The 23,764-nt window shown below is 44.0% G+C and overlaps 1 protein-coding gene across 2 annotated transcripts in view; it reads right to left on the bottom strand.

Moving 5' to 3' along the window:
- Positions 1 to 23,764, bottom strand: part of LOC134429410 (mitogen-activated protein kinase kinase kinase 3-like) — an 82,482-nt gene that overhangs the window by 41,331 nt on the left and 17,387 nt on the right. For both annotated transcript variants that reach the window (XM_063176685.1, XM_063176604.1), the window contains exons 2-3: positions 17,422 to 17,501; positions 2,773 to 2,882 (exon numbers count right to left, since the gene is read on the bottom strand). In XM_063176685.1, coding sequence (XP_063032755.1) covers positions 2,773 to 2,882; positions 17,422 to 17,425 — 114 coding nt within the window. In that variant the 5' untranslated portion in view covers positions 17,426 to 17,501. The remainder of the gene's footprint in view (positions 1 to 2,772; positions 2,883 to 17,421; positions 17,502 to 23,764) is intronic.

The following is a 23,764-nucleotide window of genomic DNA, read 5'->3' on the forward strand; positions in this document are numbered from 1 at the left end:
CTAAACTCATTTGTGAGGGAAGAAAACTAAGAAAAGAAAGATTTTTATGAAATTTGCCAAAGGATGTTCATTTCTTAAGATGAACTGAAGCAAAACTATTGATATTTTGGGAAAGAAACATTTTGGAGCACACACAACCACAGGCTGTTTTCTTGTGTGGCCCAGGCCTACGAGGAATACAATCTGGCAGGATTCAATCTTCAACTTGTGTCAAGAGAGCACTGAGGAAGCCCTCCAGGAGACAGGAATGAGATAGCACTTCAGTTGTGCTTCTCTGTGTACCAAAAACTGCTGCAAGCCACAGAGAACTGCCTAGCTAGCCAAGACATTCTTGTTGTGAACTCTGTCTTCCAGTGGAAATTTGGAACACTGACCAAAGGATTCCCATGCCTCAGAAAAAACATTTTTCCACAGAAAAAGAAATATTATTTTATTAATCTACTAACTGAACTCCCAAACCCAAGTAGTTCAATGTGAGCATGTTGCTGCAGGGCCTCACGAGAGGCACCAACAATTAGATGACCAAGAGGACATTTTATCACCAAAATGGCCCTGTGCCTCATTTACCTCGCAAGAAGGGAACTATACAGGGCATCCTTCAGTCCAGCTGCCCAACCTAATCACAGGATTAGGTAAACAATTCAAATCACAGGATTAGGCAAGCAATAAAAAGGGAAAACCAAGTACCAAAGGAACAGCAAGCATGACAACAGCACCTCCAAAGCAATCTCTTCCCCACATCTATTTCTGCCCTAAAAAAAACAATGAAAATAAAACCCTAAAAGTGACCCAAACAAGCTGATTAAACTGAGCTAGAAACATGAACCAAGTTCCCACTAATTCCACCTCCTCTGGCCGCTCCCCACCTCCCGCAGTGCCGCGAGCCAGACGTGTTCCAGCCAGTCCAATCCAGTGAGGCAACAACTGAACATCCTCCAACGCCCTGCACCTCCTGGGACCTGCTGGTCTGACCCCTCAGCTCCGGATGTGTGGGGAGAGCAGGATCCTCACCATCCTCATCTCCTCCATCAGGGAGTTCTGGGCAACCCTGAGCATGCAGCTCCACTCGTGGATAAAAAGAAAAATCATAAAGGAGGAAGTGTTTTTCCAAGCATCAGTGCTCTAATGAGAAGGAAAGTTTGATTCTTATACAGTAAAATATAATAAAATTCCTGTAATAAAATTAAATACAACTGGCAGCTGATATCAGAACACGGCATACCTCCATGGGTGACTCATTAATGAAGATGCAGAGTGGATGGGCAGTGGGTGTGGATTTGATTGCACGATGCCACCTTCATGCAGATAAGAATTCAATCAATGAAAACTACCATTTTCCTTATTTTTGATTAATTATCTGGTTAACTGTGTATGTGCTGCATTAACAGACCAGGTCTCAAAAACAACAGCAGGGATTTCCCCCCATGGTGCAAAACAAATGTTTTAAGAGGAGCCTGAAAAGCTTTGCTACCCTGAAAGCAACTGGAGCTGGCTCCTCACTGTCCCCACCCATCACTGTGCACAAGATGCTGCCCTTGCAGCCATCCAAAGCTGCTCTGGGCTTTCTGCTTCTCCTGCAGCTGCAGGGAGCCAGCCCTGAGTTTCTCTGGTCACTTCTGTAAACATCTTGGACTTTTTTCAGCGTGAGCTGAACACAAACCCAGTGATTCAACTTGGCCAGCTGCTCCTGCCAGGCCACGCTTTGAAACCAGACGTGCGCACGTGTTTTCATCTGCATGTGGCTGGGGAGCCCACAGGGATTCTGGAAGGGATTTTTCCTCCCTGCACCCAGACTGCTTTGTTTGTAGCGCAAGTGACATTAAAACATGCATGATGACAGCAAATGACAATTTGTTTTCTCCCTTGCTAGGCACCCAGCAGTTGTAGTGTTGATTGCAATCTCATTCTAAACCATAGCGCTAGAGGTGGAATTCCATGTGGATTTCTGGCCATGCTTCTCCAGCAGCTCCCCAGTTGTCCCAGTCTTCTTCTCCCTTTTTTCATTGCTATTTTGATAACTCAATTTTTTCTTCACAATTTTCATGTTCTCATATTATTTGCTCCATAGACAAACATGCTATTAAATCCACTTCAGCTATTGTATCAATGTCAGCAAATAACTTCTGACCTTGCTCAAGGGACAATGTTTTCTGCTCACCAAAACAACTCTGAATGCGCAACATGGCCAAAATGTTTAGGAGCATAAAGATAAACAGCAGTAATTCATAATTAAATACTTTATATAAGAATGACATTATTCCTCCCCAAAGAGCCTGGGTGTCTACAGCTCAGAATTGGCAGTCTGTCTTTCAAATATCTGAAGCAAAATGTGCACATAATAAATCTCGTATTTCATTAACACTGTCAATAGAAAACAATTGACTTATCCAAGCCCTAAAGCTGCACAGCCTGAAACAAGTTCTTCAACTTTCAGAGCTAAACAACAGCTGCAAGTGCCTTGAGGTGAGACTTAACATTTAAACCCAGTTTCAGGTCTTGTTGTTAAATTTGTGAATAATTTGGGGCATTACCCTTCTCTGCTCCTCTGTGATATAGGGATGCCTATAACTTCCTTTCAGCTCTTCTAACAGAGGCCATAAACTTTGTAGATTGGTAAAATGCTAATTTTGGTAAAATGATAATTTCTGATGTGCTGAGCACTTGTTAACTTCAGTTCTAACATTTAAACTCTGCTGAGCCAGCATGGCAAGCATCATGCCCTCCTCTGCGGTCTGCTGGAGTTTGGGGTGGCCTGAAGGAGCAAAGCCATACCTGTTTGTTGGAGTGGACACTGTTTTTATTCCTGTTGTTGTCCAGCAGCCCCCCACACTTGCCCAACGCTGCCAAATCCTTCATAATAGAGTTCAGAGCTTCTTCTTCATCTGCAAGAAAAGAAGAGACAACTGAAGCGTGGAAAGCAACCCTGCCCTCGGATGTGCAGAGTGAAAATACAGCACTGCAAATACAAACTTTCAACACAAATGGATCAAAAGACACAATGCCAAGCTTTTCCTGTTAAGAGAGGCATTCCAAGACCACACCACAGTCTCTCCCAGCCCAGTCTGTCTTGAAAACACAGGTTCCTTCATCACAGGTGAGACAGAGAAGGAGATCTCATTGTCCCCTGCAAGAAAGCTGCAGAAGGACTCTCAATCAGGACATGCACAAAAGAAAATGCCATTAAAATGAAAAAAGGCAGTTTTAGATTAGATATTAAAAATAAATTTTCCCCTGTGAGGGTGGTGAGGCCTTGGCACAGCTGTCCAGATAAGCTGTGGCTGCCCCATCCCTGGACATGTGCAAGGTCAGGTTGGATGGGGCTTGGAGGAACCTGGGCTAGAGAAGGGTGTCCTTGTCCTTTCTCCCTCTTCATTGAAGGTGCTCAAGAGCCAAAACTGACCTTCCAAACCAGGAGCAGTGAGAAACCAGGGGAGAGGGCAAGGAATCCATGAGAACAGAGAGAAACTCAGCAGTGCTCGGAGAAGACACTGAGAGCCCTCGTGGGATTTCTGATTTCTGCAGTAACAGGAGAACTCTGAGGAACCATTGGCTTTGAAACCAATCTCCTCTTTTCCAACACTTCAGCATCTGTGGTTGTGGCCTCTTGAAGCAGCTGTGAAGTGTTAAAGGCAAAATACCAAGCACAAGAAGCAAGAAGCCTGTCAGGACCTAGGGCAGGGCACACTGGTGGGAGGGTGTGAGAGCCCACTGCTCCCCCATGCTCCTGCCACAGTCAAGGCAAATGTTAGGCACATGCAGAAATTACTGCAAAAAATATGAATACAGCTACAAATCTTGTCTAAAAATTACTGTCTCCAGGGACAGAACCACCCCTAAGCCAGGCCAGCCTGCAGATTTAACTCAAAGTCCACAAATATGTGAAAAATGACAAAAACCATATGAAATCAGACAGGACTGGACCCAAACACTGAGGATCTCTCCCCAGGGAGGTGTGTGTCCTGGATCCTCCTGCTCAGATATAATACCATCTCCTCCTGTTCTGCTCCTCCTGCTGGGTTCTGTGAGCAATGAAGCTACAAAAAAACTCAGATATGTGAGAAAAAGAATTCTTGTGCATGCTCTGCTCCCAGGGTATATTAAAGAAATCAGGGGAAAAACTGGGGGAAAAGGTTTAAAATCCAGTCTCACATTTCAGAGCTCAGAAATGAGCTCCAATGCCTACACCAAACTCTTAGGAAAAAGCCAATATTTTCCTGTAGGCAATGTGTGTATACATATTTAATATATAAACATATATCTGTATATCAATATTAAAAATATTACTGATAAAATAATCAAATTCATACGTAAGTACATGAAAATGTAATCCCTTTTGCCTCCCACATTATATATATAAAAGTACAGATATGTTTTTCCAAAAGGAGTGGCAGGGAGCACAACCTGAAGTGCTAAAAACTCAAGAAAAAGATAATTTTCTGTTCAAGTTCAGGAAAAAAAAAAAAACACCAAACCACCAACAACAAATAAACACATCAAGAATGTCCCCAAAGTCTGGGTTTGGGGTGGGTTTTTTTTTTCTTGTTGTTGGCTTGTTTTGGTTTTTTTTAAAGGACCTCTGGGACAAGCATAGTTTTCCACAGAAATTTTGTAGTAGGAAAATACCCAACACAAAAAAAAAAAGAAAAAAGAAGGAAAAAAAGGCTCTTTTTTTTTCCTCTTTGTTGGAGGGGAGAGAACAGGGGGAGGGATGAGCTAAAACAAACCCACAAAAACAAAGCCCCCTTACACCACCCTCCAGGAATTTTCCACCAAAGCTTTAATCTCTACAGTGCCCCTCACCCTCTTTTTTTTTTTTTTTTTCTCTCTTTTTTTCCAACGAGTGACAACAAAAGTTTCCTGCACTGCCTGACACAAAACACAATCTGTAGTGTCATGGGCCAGCAGGGCCAGCAGGCAGAGACAGAGTCAAATCACCCAATAATTCCCCATCCCTCTCCCACCTCCAAACCCCCCTGGCAGCATCTTCCAGGACAGGAATCTCTGCTCAACCCACCTGGTTTATATCACATTGTCTTCCTCCTCTATCTACACAGCAATCTTGCCAGAACTTTATTGTAACAGACTTCTGAGTCCACCAAACTCAGGTTTAAAAATTCCTGGTGCTACAAACCCAGTCCATGATACAAAAAATTGCACCAAACACAGGTTTAAAAATTCCTGGTGCTGTAAACCCAGTCACATTTCTTAGAAAGGCTAAAATTCTCTGCCAGAAGTGACTTTTTGCATCTCTCCAAGCACAGCAAAGCAAGGAGAATCCACTCACTTTCAGTAACTGCTTAAATTCATCTGGTTTCAGAAATACCCAAACATCAACTGAATAGACTAAGTGGTGTAAAACTGAGCTCCAGCTGCCCTGAATCAGGTACTGAAGAGAAAAAAAAGGAAAGAAAAGCTATTTCTTGTATTTGACTGTCAAATCAGCATTTTCCTTCCTTTATCTACTAAGAAACCAAAGCAAAAGAGCATTCTGAAAAGCATCTGAGGATTTTTACTTACAAAATATGAGTGTTGATTATCAAAAAACTAAAATCCACTTCCATGACATTACTGCTGCAAAATAAGATAAGAAAACTTCTTCCTATCCAAGCAGGAAAGGCTGCTTTCTGCTGCTGGAGGGTGAAAAACGACTTAAGCACAAGCAGAAATACAATATCTCCTTCAAATAATGTATTTCTATGTGCTTAAGTATTTACCATCTGCTTTTAGCAGTGTGTTTTTACTCCAAGAGAGCCGTGATTTCAGGGAGGCAATGACCAAAACCTCAATGACGGCTCAAAACAAAACCCCCCACACCAGGCTCTGAAGCAACTTCTGAGCAGCAGCAGCAGCAGCAGCACAATTTGCATCATCTCTTGCACAACCCACACTTGCCAGTCCTCTCCAGGCCAGCTCTGCTCAGGGACTGATCCTTTCCAGCCTGAGCCTCCTGCCCATCCTAATGACTGCTCCTGGGGTCTCCCAGCTGACTCCCAAGAAGGGTGGAGGACTTTGTTCCATGGAAAGATGCAGCCAGCTCAGCCAGTGCAGTCAAAATTCAAACAAGCACTGAAGTGAGCTGGATAATTAAATCCAAATGGCACTCCCAAGCCTTTCCAGCAAAAGGGGTGTCACAGGCTGCTCCTGCTCTCTTTGGCTGGGTTTGAGTCAGGACAGGGTGAAGGATGGATGGCTCTCCCAGGGACAGAATGCCAATTGTCAGGAATTGGGAAAATCCTCTTCTCCTGATCCAGCCCTGGCAGGACCCAAATATTCTCCAGCCTTGTGAGAAGGCAACACAGCCAACACCTCCCCAGGCTGTGCCATGGCTCCAGAACAGAACATCTGTGAGTTGCACAACACTGATGAAGTATCCTTGGAGCTCCGTGGGCTTGGGAGACTCCTGGAAATCTCTCAGGTTCCTGCTCCTGGACAAGCTCCTGGCCCAGCTCCACTCTGGCATCGTTCTGCACAAATTCACTTAAGGTACTGTGGGGCTGACAGGATGAATTGTACAGCAAATCCCACTTGATCTCCAACACAACATGAAAACAGGATTATTTTTACCATGGAAGATCAGGACAGAGAAAAGCTGATTATAGAGACAGCAAATATGAAACATAAAAATAAATTGTGTTTAGTACTGTCCCTCTGTCCCCAATGTCTCTTTTTCCATCCTCAGGTTTCAGCTGTTTCCCTTAGTAGGAAACTCATTCCTTTCTTCTCTACTTTCCACCAACACACTTAATTTTGTGCTTTTTAAATCAGCTTCCTGTGACAAAGCTTGTTTGATCACACTGCCAGCCCATCCAACCAAGGATCACTTCCAACCAAAAATAATAGATGTTTCAAAAGATACTAATTTCCCAGGGGTTTGGGGGTGGGGGGAAATATCCACAGCCACACAGAAGCAGAAAGCCAAGAGCACTCCCAAGAATCAATGACCAAAGAAGCTCCAGTAGACAGGATTTATATTTTTATTAAAATACACTCATCCATTTTGGCAGGATCCTTTATCAAAACCAGAATGCCTCCTTCTCTCATCAGGTTTTCAGCTCTGCAAGATGTTAGGGCTTGCAAGTCCCAGGCACTACCAGAGTGAATCTGGTACTGACAGAACCAGAGGACACAAGCTGCATCAAGGGAAGTTTAGGTTGGATATCAGGGAAAAGTTTTTTACAGAAAGAGTGATAAAGTTCTGGAATGGCTGCCCAGGGAGGTGGTGCAGTCCCCATCCCTGGGTGTGTTTAACAAAGCCTGGATGTGGCACTGGGTGCCAGGGTTGAGTTGAGGGGTTAGGGCTGGGTTGGACTTGATGATCTTGAAGGTTTCTTCCAACCCAGACATTCTGTGAATTCTGTGAATCTGGGGCATTTGTCTACTTGGCAAAATCAGCCAGGGAGTGACACCAGAAAGGCAGCAGATGACACATCTCTCTGCCCTTCAGAGACACATTTCCAGGGCTGCTACGTGGCCTTGGCTCCAGCCTGCGTGGGGGAGAGAGGAACCTGGACTTTCAGTCTTAGTACAGCAAGTTCACTGCTCGAGGAGAGGAAAAAAAAGTTTTGAAAAGGGAGAAATAGAAAGCCTGAAGGTCAACAGGGACCACCCAAAACAATTCGAGAGTCAGGAGAGAAAGCAAATGAAGAAGGGACAAAGGAATAATTTAGCTGTGCTCAGATGGTCTAGACACTGCTGTTATTGTTGGCTGCACTAATAGGTCATTGCTAAGAGGCAGTTTATGGTAGTTCCATGAAGCTGCTTCCTTCAACACTGAAATAAAAAAAAATAATAATAAAAAAAAAGGCAGCAGCTGGATGGAGCCCACAGAAGCAAAGCAGATCCTGTAAAACATGGTGAGCTCTGATTTGGGCCTCTCTCACACACACACACCAGGCAGAACCAGGGCTGGGAAGAGTGGGGAAAAGCCCTGGGCGTTGCAGGAGGGAAGAATATTGTGAGTCATCAATGAGCAAGGCAAAGCACACAGCCCCAGGGCCCTGCAGGCACCTGGACCCAGAGAAACCCCAGCTGGGAGCACTGTGAGGATCCCAGGGTGCTTCTCACAGCCGTGGTGCTGATGGAGCCTTTGCCTGGGTAAACTCCAGCAGCAGCACTCCCCTCTCCAGAAGGTGATGCAGCCACTGGGGATGTCCCCAGGCAGAAGGGAGAGCTCTGTGAAAGCTGAGAGGGGGATGAAGAGAGGATGGGGAGCCACAAAATAAAAGTGCCCTTCCAATGGGCTAGACTTTGAATACACAGTGACAAAAATACTGAAATGTAATAAAACATAGTAAATAAATATAAATATGGAGCCACAAGATGATGACTCTGACAATGCCGAAGAAGAGACACCAGCCTTTCATTTTGAAAATACACAATTTTTGGATCGACTGTATACAACATTTATCACTTGGCAAAGGGACCCTGAACTGAAAGACAAGACTCACTCCCCTGGCATCACTCAGCTCCTGCAAAGGGCAGCCCCTGTCCTGCTGGAATCCCAGCTGCACTGCCACAAAGGGAGATGGGCTGGGTTTTATGCCTCATTTGATGGACAGAAATCAGAGACAGACAAAAGCCTTGCTCAAGACCACAGCAGTCTGCAGCCAGAGCTAAACACATTAAAGGAGCTGAAATCCTGAGAGGACTTCACTTGATCTGGCCTTCCTGGCTGTATACAAAGGGCACAGCAACTCATTTAGCAGCCTCCACATCCCAGCCTTGACCTGGAATCACACAGAACAGCCTCTTCAAAAGCCTCAGCTGGAGAGCTCATGCACTCACTCCAGTAACCCCTTTTTGTAAAAACATCTCAATTCCAGTTTGAGAACACAGCTTTGCTTTGTATTCTGCTCATTAGATCTTGATAGCCCTGTATCTTAGAGAGCCCTCTATTCCACATCTTCTCCAGGTACTCACAGACTGATTTTATCTCCTTTTAACCCTTCTTCATTTAAGTAAACGGAAATAACACAGCTTCTGCCACTAGAATGATACTTCATTCATTTCTGCACCCCTTTCCAGGGTTTTGTTTTGTTTAGTTTGCTGTTTGTGGGGTTTTTTTTTATCAAGAGGAAAGAGCAAAGAAGCACATCATGTTCAGTGGCCAAAGCACCTTTTCATGTCTGTTTGCTGTGTGTGCAGGGGCTAACAGCAAACCTGGCCCAGGTGTTCCAGTGGAATCCCACATCTGTCAGGCCAGCAGCCACCTGGGCTGCCCAGTGCCCTCCCAGAATGTCAGTGTCAGACCAGGCCAGGCCTTTCCTGGCCCAGGGAACAGGACAACACTCACTCATGAGAGAGCACACATCAAAGAGCTTGCTGGTGAAGATAAATGCTGCCTTTTCTCCAAAAGCCAGAGGGGGAAGAAGCTTGGAGACAAAGAAAAAGGTTGGAGACAAAGAAGATCCCAGCCCTGGAGTTTCTGCAGTCCCTGCAAACACCATGAACAGGCAGCATCCAGGCCATGCACAAGACACCAGGGGCCAAGTTACCAAACCAGCACAGACTTGATGATTTTAAGGGTCTTTTCTAAATGAAATTATTCTGATTCTTAACAGAAGGGCTCAATCAGTAAGTAAATACCACCATTGACTTTCCCAGTCAATAGGAAGGAGCCCAGTGAGCCAGAGGCTCAGCAGCCTGACCTGGACTGCGACAAAAGCCTCCAAGCAGGCAAAGAAGGGACCCAAACACTCTGAGAGGCAGCTACAAGTGCTGTTGTGCAATTCACCCCCCTTGGAAGGGCTGTCTGTGACTGATCTGTGGCAAGCACAGTGCTGCCTGCACCCACCTAGTGAGATCCAGACAAACCTCCCCATGAATTCAGCCCACATGCACAAAGCACTTTGCCACTGTCTGGAGCCGTGTCCAGAGTCTGATAATGAGAAAAATGATCCAATTCCCCTCCTCCAGAGCAGCCAGCACACACAGCAGTGGAGCATGTTCCCTTTGCAAAGCTCCCCAGCAGCAGCTGGATCCTGCTGGTCTCCCTCTGCATCCCCACCCAAGGGATGCCACGGTCAGCCCCGGGCAGGGCACAGCCCAGCAGGTTGAGCAGAGCAATTCTGCAGGAGGAAGGGAGCAAAGACCCTCCTGACAGGCTGGATTTCTTGGCAGCAGTTTGCTCACTGATGCCTTGAGCTCAGGACACACAAACTCACTTAGGAAAGCAGTGCTGTGATGTGCTGGGGGTTCTTGCAAGCACATTTCTTCTACTCAGGGAATTATCATGCTAAAGGGGGCAGAGGTAGAGGAGATGATTGATTCTCAACGTGACAAACTGATGCTCAACTCCTGCTCTCCAGAAATGACACTGGTTTGGATTTTTGATTTCACTTCTTTGTGAAAAGAAACAAAAACCAAACCCCCATCAAAGGCTTTGGACAGCTACAGAGGTTCCATCACACCAAGTGCCCAACAGAACATCTGTGGGTTTAGGGCACAGTTACACTACCCCACACACTCCTTTTCTTGGGGGTAAAACTGAGTTCCTGCCTCCTATGGAAAAACTGCACAGCTGAACTGGAGACTGTGTTTAGATCAAAAACAACCCTTCCTTTTGTAACCCTGTACAAAATAGTAAAGAAATCAGAGCTCAGAAATGGGCTTGGAGGGGAAGGCAAAAATCTGTTTTAAAAAAGGTAAATCAGTTATTTTTAAAATGATAAAAAATAGTAATATTTGATGAAATATACTAAAAATATTACTAAATATACTAAAATAATATTAAATAATACTACTACTAATTTAATATAATACTTAATAATACTAATAATACTAATATAAAATAATATAATACTAAAATATTATTAAAAATAAAAAAAATTAATATAGTACTAAAATCATTTAGTACAAATAGTACTAAAAATAGTACTATTTGATTTAGTTATATATGTATCACATATATAACTAAATTCAAATCACCAGTAACAGAACCCAAATATAATACTCATGCACACAAACAAGCAGACACCCCCAATGTAATACAGACATGCTAAGGCTCCAGTCAGCTAATGAGAGCATTCAGAAAACAGCAAAAGAGCCGAAACTGTCACATAAAGTCATGTATTATGGCAGAACCCATTTGAGAGCCAGAGTGAGATCATGAAGAACTTCAATGCCCTCTGAATTTCCCCAGGAAAAACCAAAAGCAAAGGCAAAGCTGCTGGGACTGCACCTCAGTGCCCTTAAAACTGAGTGATCAGTACATCACAAACACCAAACCCAAAGCATTTGGGATGGCAAGTTTGATCACAAGTGGAAGTTTCAGTGGTCAGGCCACAAATCATACAAGGAATTTCTCCTGACGAGCTGTGCCATGGCACAATGCCCGTGTTCCCTCACCCCTCTGCAGTGGAAAAGGACTCGGGATGCAGAAGGTGTTTGCTTTAGCTCAGCAGGGAGGGAAAGCAAGGTTACATCTGTGGTTCACCACAAGCCTCCACTCCCAAAACAGCCATCCCTGCACAGTAAAATTCCAGGGGAGAGGAGCCCCTGGCAGAGCTGCTGCTCACCCTGCTCAGCCCATCCCTGGGCACACTCATCACCATGAGTGCCCCTGGGAAAAATGGGTATTTTATGATTGGCTTTTGGCAAATATTACAATGAATATTATATGTGCTGTGTTAAGAGAGTTATGCTGTATTGATTCTCTTAAATAGTGTGTTAAATATAGTTTTAGGTTATAACTATATAAGGTTAAAATAGAAGCTATGCTATGTAGGATACTTTTTTCCTAAAGAAAGGACTCACACTGAGATAGCAGCCACAGGACACCTGAATCTTTCAGAGAAAGAGAATTTATTCCTCCATTGTCAGAAGAAATGAACTTCTTCCCACCTTGCTCAGCCATGAGGACACCATCAGGATTCAGAGGAAGAAGCTGACACTGACCAGACAGAATCCTGTGTTTGAATGGAATTTACGCATCATGTATGAGGTGTATAAATATGCAACAAGTTATTGCTTTTAAGGGTTAATCCTTGGCTAATGTGGGTCCTTTTTCAGGCTCGTGCTGCCCACAAAAAGGTACGCAGACATCTGTAATTCTTTGTTTCTATTGTCTCATATTGTCCTAATCCAAACCGTCCAAATTATTATTACTGTAATTATGTTACTATTTTTATAACCATTTTATTACTATTAAACTTCTAAAACTTTGATTTTAACAATTTATTGGCATCTTTCACACCCTCTACATCCCCACATGCTTGAAGGACAGCACAGCCCAGCTAGGAAGCCAATCTTCCCCCAGGAAAACATCCTGGCAGTCGTTCTCCTTCCTTCTCTCAGCTCCTCCCCTCCAGCAACTCAGGAGCACAACCCATGGACTTGCAGCCACCTCAGAGCCTTCATCCCTTCCTGGCTAATGGGGCAAATTGGGTGGAATTAGGTGGCTTTTGGTGGGGGAAGATTTGCTGAAGGGTTTGGGGAGCAGCTGTTGCCCCCCTCACCCAGGCAGTGAGTGGATGCTGAACAGGAGCCAGGATCTTTGAGCCCAACCATAAACCCAACACTGCTCATGACAATCCAGCCATAAACCCAACACTGCTCATGACAAACCCCTCGTTTCTCATTTGCTTTTGTGAACTAAAGTTACTCCAGGAGAGCTGCAAGCAGGGGCTTAAAAATCTTATATCTTAAATAGCAAAACTAACCACATTTAAGAAGATTTTTGCATGCCTGTAGCTCTGCTACTCCTCACCACTTCAAAGGTGCCAGGTTTCTCATCCCACAAGAAACTTTCACAACTTTTTTTGCTAAATCTGCCCTTTGCTCCACAAACACTAATTTTCCTCTAATGGATTAACATAATTGAATTAAACTTGGGCCAATTATTCCAGCAGTTTCCCCTGCTAAGCTTAAAATTTGCTCCTTCTGAAGAAGGACTTATGTGCCTAAAAGGCAGCCTGGATTTTTCCACCTCTATCATTTGGTCTAATAAAAGATATTACCTCTCCCCACAACCTGTACCTCTCTCTTGAGCACACTTGAAAGGAGAAAAATGTTTACCCAGCAAAGAAATGTAACTGGCAAGTTATTTCCCCTGACTGACTCTGATACTTCTGGAGGTTATTTGAGGGATCATAAAGAACTCATTCTCCCTCCCAGCCCAGCAACTTTCAGTGCTCAAATCCCAGCCCAGAGCCCATGAATTCCTATCTGTTGCTGCAGCAACAGCTGCAACATCCCAGATGTGATGCAGGTCCAATCCCACATTGCCCAGAGCACCCTAAATTTGATACCTGGGCACAATGGGTGCAGTGCCATTGTGGGAATCCATAAAATTAGAGGGTTTTAGGAAAACTGCAGAAGACAGGCCTCAGATACAGCAGAACTGTGAACAGTGCTAAAGCAGCAGTTTTGAAATATGTCAGCAGAAAAAAATATTATTTAAACTGTAGAAAAGATAAGGGCAAATAGAACAATAAATCTATGTATTAGTGCTGGTCTGAAGGCTTTCTAAGCTGCAGAAAGTTTATCTAGCAAGATATTAAGAAGTTTAAGCTTATGAATGGAGCTCTGTGCATTTTCTTTTACAAACAGGTATTGTATTTGAAATAAGCAAGCATTGTTTTAACCAAAGGTACATGTGCTTATGGTAGTTAGACAGAACTACTGTCAATATGCTTTTGCTTTGTGTGATTGGTCGAGAAGCCTATAAAGTATATTGTAAAATTAAGTTTTCTGGCCTGCTGCCTGGATTGTGAGCTGTTAGCATCTTTCCATTATCATAATCATGTAATGAGACTGATGCTGAAAAATAAACAGCTCGAGACACTTTCCATAGCAGCCCTGTCCTGTTGGTGTCTGTAAATAAATTGGCAGCATCATGCCAGGAAAGGGAGAAGGAGACCATGGGCACCTTTTAGCTCAGACACCTCTCAAAAAGAACAAAACCTGAACCAGAAAGCCTGATGTGTCTTATTACAATATAAAGTGCTGCAATTCAACATGAATTAATCCTTCCTCTCTCAGCACACAAAGGGAAAGCTGAGAGCAGTAAGGAAATGAAGAGTGAAAGCAGTGCCTGCTGAGGAATGAGGAAAACACAGCATGGGAGGGTGAGACACCCATGGGACAGGCTCTGCTCTGCCCCCACCAGCTCCAACAGCCCCCAAAATCCCCAAGGAACTGGGCTGGATGGCCAAGGCTGCTCAGACAAGCTCGCAGCAAGCTGCTGTGCCTGCTGCCAGCCCAGCCTGCAATCACACACACTCTGTCAGTACTGCAAACAGCATCACTCTCCCAGATCCCACACCTCAGGTGACCTTTCTGCTGAAGCAAAGTCACACTCTGCCCAGCAAAGCACTAAACCTTTGAGTTATATGGATGTCCCCTGAGCAGAACAGATCAGCCTTCCTGCAGTTTTTATCATCACCATCACACATGCACACACACAGCATTTCATAAACACAGCTGAGAACACTTGAATCATTTTTAAAACAAAAGGAATAAAACTTGAGCAACAAACAAGCTTGGTGCTTTTTGTACCAAGTTGGGCAGGTTTTATAAATATGATTTTTGCTGTGATGTCATGTTTAAACCCAGCAATTTTTAATACTTATTGTGCAGGGTTTTTCCACTGTGTTGCACTGAAGATGCAGACACCTTTAAAAGTGTCATAAACACTCATTTGACCAAATTACAAAGAGTCTTGGACCCTTGAGTGTGACAGTGTTCACAGGGGTCCGAAGATGAGGGAAGAGAGGATCTGACTCCATTTTTCAGAAGGCTTGATTTATTCTTTTATGATATATATTACATTAGAACTATACTGAAAGAATAGAAGAAAGGATTTCATCAGAAGGCTGGCTAAGAATAGGAAAGAATGATAACAAAGGCTCTGTCTCAGAGAGTCCGAGCCAGCTGACTGTGATTGGCCATTAATTAGAAAAACCAACATGAGCCCAATCCCAGATGCACCTGTTGCATTCCACAGCAGCAGATAATCAATGTTCACATTTTGTTCCTGAGGCCTCTCAGCTTCTCAGGAGGAAAAATCCTAAAAAAAGATTTTTCATAAAAGATGTCTGCGACACTTGAGGAGAGGCTGCAGCTGAAAATGAACTATAAAATGAATAAAAAGACTCAGTGCCAAGGACTTGGGCTGGTCCCAAGCTGGCCCAGGGGTACCAGGGCTGGCCCAAGCACTGCACGACACAGAGACACCAGAAGTCCCCACTTCCCCTCCTGTGGGCTCCATGCAAGGTCATGCAACTTCCCTAGAACACGTCTGGGAGTGAACAGTCCTGTGCTGAACCCTGAGACACTGGGCAGGCTATAATTAGGATCCTGGAAAAAAGAAAAAAAAAAAAAAAAAAAAAGGTAGATCTGGAACAGGCTGTCTGAGATCACCTCATCCAACACATCTCCTGTGAAGGGAAGGAGGAAGGAAATTTCCAGAAGGAAATCATTGATGTGACTGCAAATTCTCTGTACTTTCCTTGAAAACGCTCCCTCATACCAAAGCATGGAGTAAACAAACACATATACGAGGAAGGGGGAGAGAAGTGAAACCCTCAAAATTCAACCCGAATTCCTGTGTATCAGCAAAGCTATCACAGTGATTCTTTCACAGACAAACACCTCTCAGTGACACTGATGGGGACACACAGCACCTCACTCATCTGATCCCCACAGAGCGACTCAGGATCTCAAATTGACCCCATCTGGACACATCCTGGCACATCTAACCCCACACAGGTGTGGATGCTGCTGGGGATGAGCCACAGCAATGAACCTTGGTGAAGGGACACGCACAGCCCCTTCCACCCACACCCTACTGCAAGCAGAACTCCAAACCTGCACAAGACTCCAAAAATCCCCAAAACCAGCCACAGTGCCTCTCTTCACCACAGAATTCCCACAATTAATGCTGCCCTGGTGTACCCATATTACATTTGCAGGCTGAAGGCACCTTGAGCAGGTTCTATCAGCCACTCTCTGTACAAGAAATCACCCAAGTTACAATCTCCTGAGAGATGGGCTGGAGCCAGCAACTCCTTCCCTGCTGGTGCTCCAGGCAAGCCTGAGCTTTCCTTGTTAAAATAACCCACATTGCCTTGACAAAGCAGTGGCTTTTGCCTTCAAAGTGAAAATGTTTCTAAAAAATTTTGGGGTTAGTCACCAGGGATTTTAAACTGAAATTTGTCATTCTTTATATTGAAGAAGCAGATCTGGACTTTCTCTTCTCTCCCCTTCCCTTTTTTTTTTTTTTTAAACATAGCTTCAAATTAGTTCTCTTCCCACAAAATCTCTTTTCTAGGTAACAGAGAAAGAGCAAAAACAACACATAAAGCCAGGATGGGTAAATACCACTCTCCTCCTTTCTCCATAGGGGAGAATAAACACTTAAGGCGTGGCAGTGGCTCCACACTTTTTGTTTTCCAAATTCAGACCAGTATCAAACTCTGAATCACGTTTGTACAAGGCTTTTTATGAGGGTAGTTAATGACAGGACAGTGAGAGATGTCTCCAAACTGACAGAGAGAAGATTTACACTGGGTATTAGAAATTATTCTCTGTGGTGAGGCCCCAGCACAGGTGCCCAGAGAAGCTGTGGCTGCCCCTGGATCCCTGGAAATGTCCAAGGCCAGGTTGGATGGGGCTTGGATCACTCTGGGACAGTGGAAGGTGTCCCTGCCCATGGCAGGGGGTGGAACTAAATGATCTTTTAGGTCCCTTCCAGCCCAAACCATTTTGTGATTCTACACATCTGCAAGAACAAACCCTAAATTTAACACATATCTCCTTTTTAATTCTTACTCTTTAAAGCATCATTTCAGCCATCCCTGAAAAGTTTAGGGTGAATTGTGTAACTGCTGCAGATGTGCAAGTGAAGTGCTCAGCTTCAAGCAGGAACCCTCCAAGATCTCTCCTCCTTTCTTGGGTCCCCAGGTCAGGAAGCCATTTAGGCACTTCCAAGTGGTCCCAATTCCTAACAATTAATTCTCTTTAGGAGAAAGTTCTTATCTATAGAGATAAGATGGAAATCATAATGTACCTCCAGAACTACAAATAATTCCCACCTAATAAAGTTTCCCTCAGCACCACACATCTGACATCTGACACACAACTATTCCAGCAGAAGAGGGAGAAGGTGGAAGTAATCCAGGCTACCACTTAAAAAAGCAATATATTCAAGCTTTGTTTGAAACAGAAAATTCCTTGGGAGAAGATCTGCAGGGAATGAAGTTGCTCTGCAGAGACTCCATCTAGAACATGACCACCAGATCACGCTCAGAATAAGAAGAAAATTTGTCCAATTTTGGCACCACTAAAATGCTAAACATAAATCAGAAAGCAATGTAATAGAGCATCTTAGCAATTTCTCCCAGTCTGTTGGCACATTTGGTAGTCCCAACCAAAATTATCAGGCTGCAGAAAATGAATTCTCCAGGGGAATTCAGTTCTTACCCATCTTTCCATCTACATCAGGCCTCCATTCCACCGGTCCCAGACTCTGGTGCCTTATCCTTCTCTCTCAAGCATCCACCCTGTAATGAACATACACAGAGGTTAATTTTGACATGACAAAGGGTCATGGACCACTTTTCACAAGGCCTGTCCCCACCATCACCTGGGAAAGAGAACCTGATTTAGGAATGGAGAGCAGGGTCTGCCTTCCTCTGCACACACCAAAGGTAACACCACAAACCTGGGACCTCAATGGCTTTAAAATCTTGCGGTGAACAACTTGTGCTTCCTTAAGAGCAGAACGTTTTAATTACATGGCATTTTAATGTGTTTTTACATGATTAATGTAACCCTAAAGCAACACCATCTTTAACACTTCAGATTCCACAGCATCCCTGTGGGGTAACACTCACTTGGGGAACAGACTGACAGCAGGACATGCAAACGCAGTGCTGAATCAAAGCAGAAACCTAAATTTAGGCCTTCCAAATGGCAGCCAAGGTTCCCCAAGGCTGGACCAGCTTTCCTCTGACTGCATGGGTAAAAAGCTGAGCACAGGCAGCTCTCAGCAGCAGTGAGTGCCCCATACATCCATCCCTCATGGGAGGTGTGTCCCCAGGAGCCCTCCAGAGTTTCTGCCTTTAATCTGCTCCCAAAACCAGCACAGAAGGGGCTCAGTGACCTCCCATCCTGCATTCAGCCAAATGCCACCCTGCATTCAGCCAAACTCCTGCACCCTGAAAGGTTTTTTTGGGGTTTTTTGGCCACCAATAAACTAAAGCAGGCCTGAGCCCACAGGAGCCTGTCCTGCTCACTAATGAAAAGCCTCATTTTAGACTGAACAAAGGCCAAATCCACCTAAAGATGGGCACCTTTTAAAGGACACTGTGATAGAAAACAAAACCAAATTCCACTTAAGCTGCCTGATAAGCCCTCAGATTTCTTGGTCATAAACCTGTGTGACAGCATAAGAAAAGGGAGAAACAACTCAAGAACTTGATCAGACTTGCAGAGGGAGTGAGACATTCCTGCCCTGCAGTCACTGAAAGCTCCAGGACACTGACACGGATCCTGGAGTGTTAAATATGAGGCATTGGTCACAAATGGGAGGAAAAAGCACTTTGAAAACCTCCTGGCTTGGTCAAATCAATTGAAACACAGCAACAAATCTGAGGAGGACCAGGAATGGTCCCAAGCATGGATTAAAATGATTTTCTGCAGCTCTGATGCCTCAGTGCTGGCGAGCACAGGGATATTTATCCAACCTATTTTTGAGAGAGACGAGCAGGAAGGGAAGGTGATAAGAGAGCAGCAGAGGCATCCAAGTGCCCTGAGAGGGTTTTTCCTCCTCCTGCAGCTTCCTCCCAGCACAGCACCATCAGCCTGAGAGCCCAGGGCCATTTCCAACACCAAGGAGGAGAAAAGGAAGAAACCAAACAGCTTGAATGGTTAAAAATCCTACCTAGAGAAAGAACTGCTCAGTCTGCGCAACACCGAATCGAGAGGGAGCAGAAAACCAGCAAGAAAGCAGAGTGAAAATTCCATCTGATTATAACAAGAGCAGGAAACAGCCCAAACCTTCACTTTTGCTTTCAAAGGTGCTGTGACACTTCCAGGAATTAAGCTGTGTGCATAATTTGCAGTGAGGGCCACAGGCAGACAGTCTGGATCAACTGTAAATTCCTGGGACAGCCCAGGCTGACTCTCCTTATCAGAGCAATAGATTTTTCTAATGCCTTCCTGGAGAGCTTCCAGACCTTTCCAAACCATATCTAGTCACAAAAACAAGCATCTACAGGAACTGTGCAAATGAGCCCTGGAAAAAACAGGGGACCTTTCCATCAGCAGAGCCCTCCCCTGTGCTGTTCTCCATCACCTCTGCCCCAGCAAAGCCCTGGGACGCCCCTGCCCAGCCCTGGTGAGCAAACCAGACATGCACACAGGGCAGGAAATCTCCACACATACACAGGAGAAAGGAGGGTTTTCTGATTTAGCAGAAAATGCTAAATGTGCTCAGTGCTGAGGACAGGCAGCCTTCAAACTGGACTGCACACACTGGTGATTTCCGTGGCTTCCCAAAAATACATACCAGCAGCTTCCTGTTCCAGAAGGACAAATTCCTGTTTCTAGTACAAATTCTGTCCTATTATTATGTCCCTTCCAAAACAGGGAGGGGGGGAAAAATAAGATGGAAAAAAAAAAAAAGGGAAAATCCTTTTCCTACAGATGCTGTTCCAAGCAGCTTCTCCTCGCACTCAGCTCCCTGATCAGCGCTGGCATTTTGGGACACAAAACCTGGGAGCATCTGAAAATGGGCTCCCAGTGGCCACTGCACCCACAGAACCCTGTAAATCTGCTCAAAATCTCCCTGGTGAGCACCTGCCAAGCAGTGAGAGAGCTCAGCAAGATGCTGGGACAATGTATTCCAGGTTTGTGATGTGCATGCAAGAGACTGCCTGCTCCAGTCTGCTCAGGGAACTGCTGGAAGTCACTTCACCTGCAGGAAAGCCCAGAACAGATGCTCTGATCCAGGGGAAAACAATAATAACATAATAAGAACTGAATTATTATAATAATTAATATAGTAATATATCAATAATTGAATATTATATTAATAATATACCAATAATTAATATAACAATAACTATACTTAATATCATAATATAACAATAATTATATCCAATATAATAATATAACAATAATAATATTATGATATTATAACATAACAATATTATAATAATTGATTTTTATCAGTTTTGATTTGCCTGAGCTGAACTTAGCAGAGTGTCTCAACTTCTTCACAGCTCCATGAGAGCAGGGTATGAGTATCTGCATGAGAGATGCATGCAAGGTTATTAATCCAATTTGAACATTAATCCCTGCTTTTCTTTTTTTTTTTTCTTCCCACACTCCTGGCTGGGAAGGGATTAAGAAGACTGAGCTCAAGGGAGACAACAGTTCAGCTATGACATGTCTGTACACCCATGACTCCTGCCTTTGTGGATCTAAATTACAGAAAGCAAAGCAGGAGAGAAAGGGATGGAGAAGTGTGATTTTCTCCTGGATGGAAGGGAAGATAAAACAAAGTGACCAGGGGATTTACTGTGAGGAATTAAGTTAGGAAAGCAGGAAGATGCAGTCCAGCACTGAGAGCTGCTATTGATATTTGGGATTTCCAGTATCACCCACCCCAAAAAGAATTTTTCTTGCCCTGCAGAGGCTCAGCATCCCCCATAAAACACAGATTTCATGTCAGCAAGTCTTGCCACTACTGCAGCACAAGCAAACAGCATCTCCCTGTGCAGTTTATCACCCCCAGGCTTCCAGGGAAAGCAGCACCAACTTATTCCTGCCTGAGCACCACTCAGCACTTTGGTTTGGAGGTGTAGGGACACACCACTGTAAAAAAAAATATAAAAATAAAAATAATAATCCACAGTTGCCCCTGAAATAGGGCTCGGCTGGAAAGCTACTCAAAGCAGCATTGCTAAAATTGGGACTTTCCTTGTTTTTTCAAGCAGCAGGGAACATGTTGGGCTCAGAGAGTTTAACAAGCAAGAGTCAAGCGGAAAAAATCTCTCCTTTTTAAGAGTTGACCACATTAACTTTCAGCAAGTTTCCGGGAGTCCTGCCAGAGCGCTGGAGTTTTGTATACTACGGAACTGTTAAAAATATTATTGTAAATGTTATTTTCAAAAAGCTTCAGAGGCCAGAGCTGGGGTAGTGTAAAAAAACAACAGCAAATGAGATTGTTTTAATGGTGAGAACACAAATGGATGTGTGCTGATAGCTCAGGCAGCCTGCAGGCTTGGCAAAGAGGGATTCAAAGGCAAAGGAGAGTTGGAATATTACAGGTTAGCTGGAATATTTCAGGTTTTCTCTGATCATCCCAATCTCATCCTTACAGTTTTCTCAAAACACTACAGAACATTCAACCTGCTGCACTTAGAACTGTCCTGGAACTTGGATCCATATTCTGGGATACACAAAACAACAGCTAAATTTTGGTGCCATTTCAGACACACAAGACCCTGCCCTGAAGGCATTTTCCACCCAGGTTATCCAAAGGATACACCACACAAGGGAAGTAAAAAATTAGCAATTTAAGACTGTGCATCCTTGTAGATGTAGCACTTGAGGATCTGACTTCATGTTTCAGAAGGTTGATTTATTATTTTATGATAATATATTGTATTAAAACTATACTAAAAGAATATAACAAAGGATTTCATCAGAAGGCCAGCTAAGAATGGAAAAAGAAAGAATGAATAACAAAGGCTTGTGGCACTGACAGTGTCCAAGCCAGCTGACTGTGATTGGCCATTAATTAGAAACAACCACATGAGACCAATCCCAGATGCACCTGTTGCATTCCACAGCAGCAGATAATCAATGTTTACATTTTGTTCCTGAGGCCTCTCAGCTTCTCTGGAGGAAAAATCCTAAGGGGAAAGGATTTTTCATAAAAACAAGGCTTCTTCTCCCCAGTTTGGGCCATGACACCCCAAAACTGCTCAAGAATCTTTCTCACAGCCCCTGCTGCTGGGAGAACAGGTCTGTGTTCAAAATCCATCGTGCTCAGTGGAGATTCCTTCAGCCAGTGACCCAGCCAGGGCAGCTGCACTCGACAGAAAAATCTCCTGAGCCATCCTGTTCCTTCCAGCACAACGTGTACTGACAATGAGAGGTTTGGAACCTGCCTGAGTCCTGCTGTTACCATCCACGACAGCCCTTTGAAGAAGCCACTGAGATCTTAAAACAAATCCTCTTCTCAGAAATTACTTTTTATAAGCAAAATGTTCCAGACAGCACACTCCATCCAGTACGTTATCACAGAGAGGTTTGGGTAGGAAAGGATCTTAAAGATCTTCTGGTTCCAACCCCCTGCCATGGGCAGGGACACTTTCCACTATTCCAAGTTGCTCCAAGCCCTGTCCAATCTGGCCTTGGACACTTCAGGGATTCCAGGATTCTCTGGGTAACCTGAGGGCCTCTCCATCCTCACAGGAAACAATTTCTTCCTAATAACAAATCTAAATCTCTCCTCCTCCAGTTTAAGACCATTCTCCCTTGTCCTATCACTCCATGTCCATGTAAGAAGTCCCTCTTCAGCTCTCTTTTGGCCCCTTGGGTACTGGTATTTTTCTCAGTCCCTTTTCCTCCTTTGCAGTAATATTCCTTTTGCAGTAATCAGCAATGTATACTGGCATATTAAATAGCTTTGATTTTCCATACAGATCTCAAACCTCTGGAACAATGAAACAAAGAAGCAAATCAAAAGGATTAGAAAGGACTCTTCTATCAGCAAAGATCACACACCACAGCCCCATCAGCTCAGAGTTAACCTATTTTACATGTAACAGACAGCTCAAGCAAAGCAAGTGTCCAGACAACACACATGTTCCCCACCTGTTTGGGTTTTTATTTCTATCAGGGTCTGCACAGAATTGTGTCTACTGAACTCACATTTTTTACAGAGAAAATTTGCAGACACTCTGATTACACCCCAAAGCCCACCTCAGCTCCTCTGTGCCTAAATTCAAGTTTTCAAATTGGGCACTGAAGTGACCAAGCCTAAAGGATCCTCAGCTCCCCAGATGAGGCTGAGCCAGGATTACTCACACACACAGCCCTGCCTGTGAGGATGAAGATCTGCACCTAGGGGAGAGCACTGTCCTGCATCATTTTCCCTTCCACAGGACAAAATCCTGTCCTCAGGTCTCTGTGCACTTCTAAATCAGAGGGAAACCCTGATTACACCTACAGAAACCCTCTGATGCCAATGAACATTCCCCTCCAAGTGAACACAGCAAAGGGAAGGTATTTCTACATATAAAATAAAAACCAATGCAGAAGAATGTTGTCATTTCTTCCTCCTGCAGGTTTTTGTTGCCTTATTTTTGTCCTTCTCCTCAAATGACCAAAGATTTTGTGGGAGGGAAATTAAAGCAAAACTGTATATGTGGAAAAGTGAAGCTTCAGGCCCCTTTCTTCCATGTTTCTGGGAAAAACAGGAAGGAGAATGAGCAGAAACCAAAAAGCAGGAATAGATAGTAAAACCTTCAGCTGAAATAAGCCATCAGAAAAGTGTTTGTCTCAGAAAAAAAATATTTCCAGGGAAAAGCATTTGGGAGAAAATCATGTGGTATCAGAAACAAGGAGTGTCCATGAATGGAGCTTTACACCAGAGAACTGCAAAGCCAAGGCTGTGCCATGGGGAGCCTGGCCTGAGAGCTGGAACCTGCACCTGGGACTGGGATTCCAAGGTCTTTCACAGCTGTTTTGGCCAATTAACTTTTAAAACATACTTTACTTCTACTTTTCTACCAACAACTAATTATTT

Source organism: Melospiza melodia, chromosome 1 (assembly GCF_035770615.1).
Source record: "Melospiza melodia melodia isolate bMelMel2 chromosome 1, bMelMel2.pri, whole genome shotgun sequence".
NCBI classification, from domain to species: Eukaryota; Metazoa; Chordata; class Aves; order Passeriformes; family Passerellidae; genus Melospiza; species Melospiza melodia.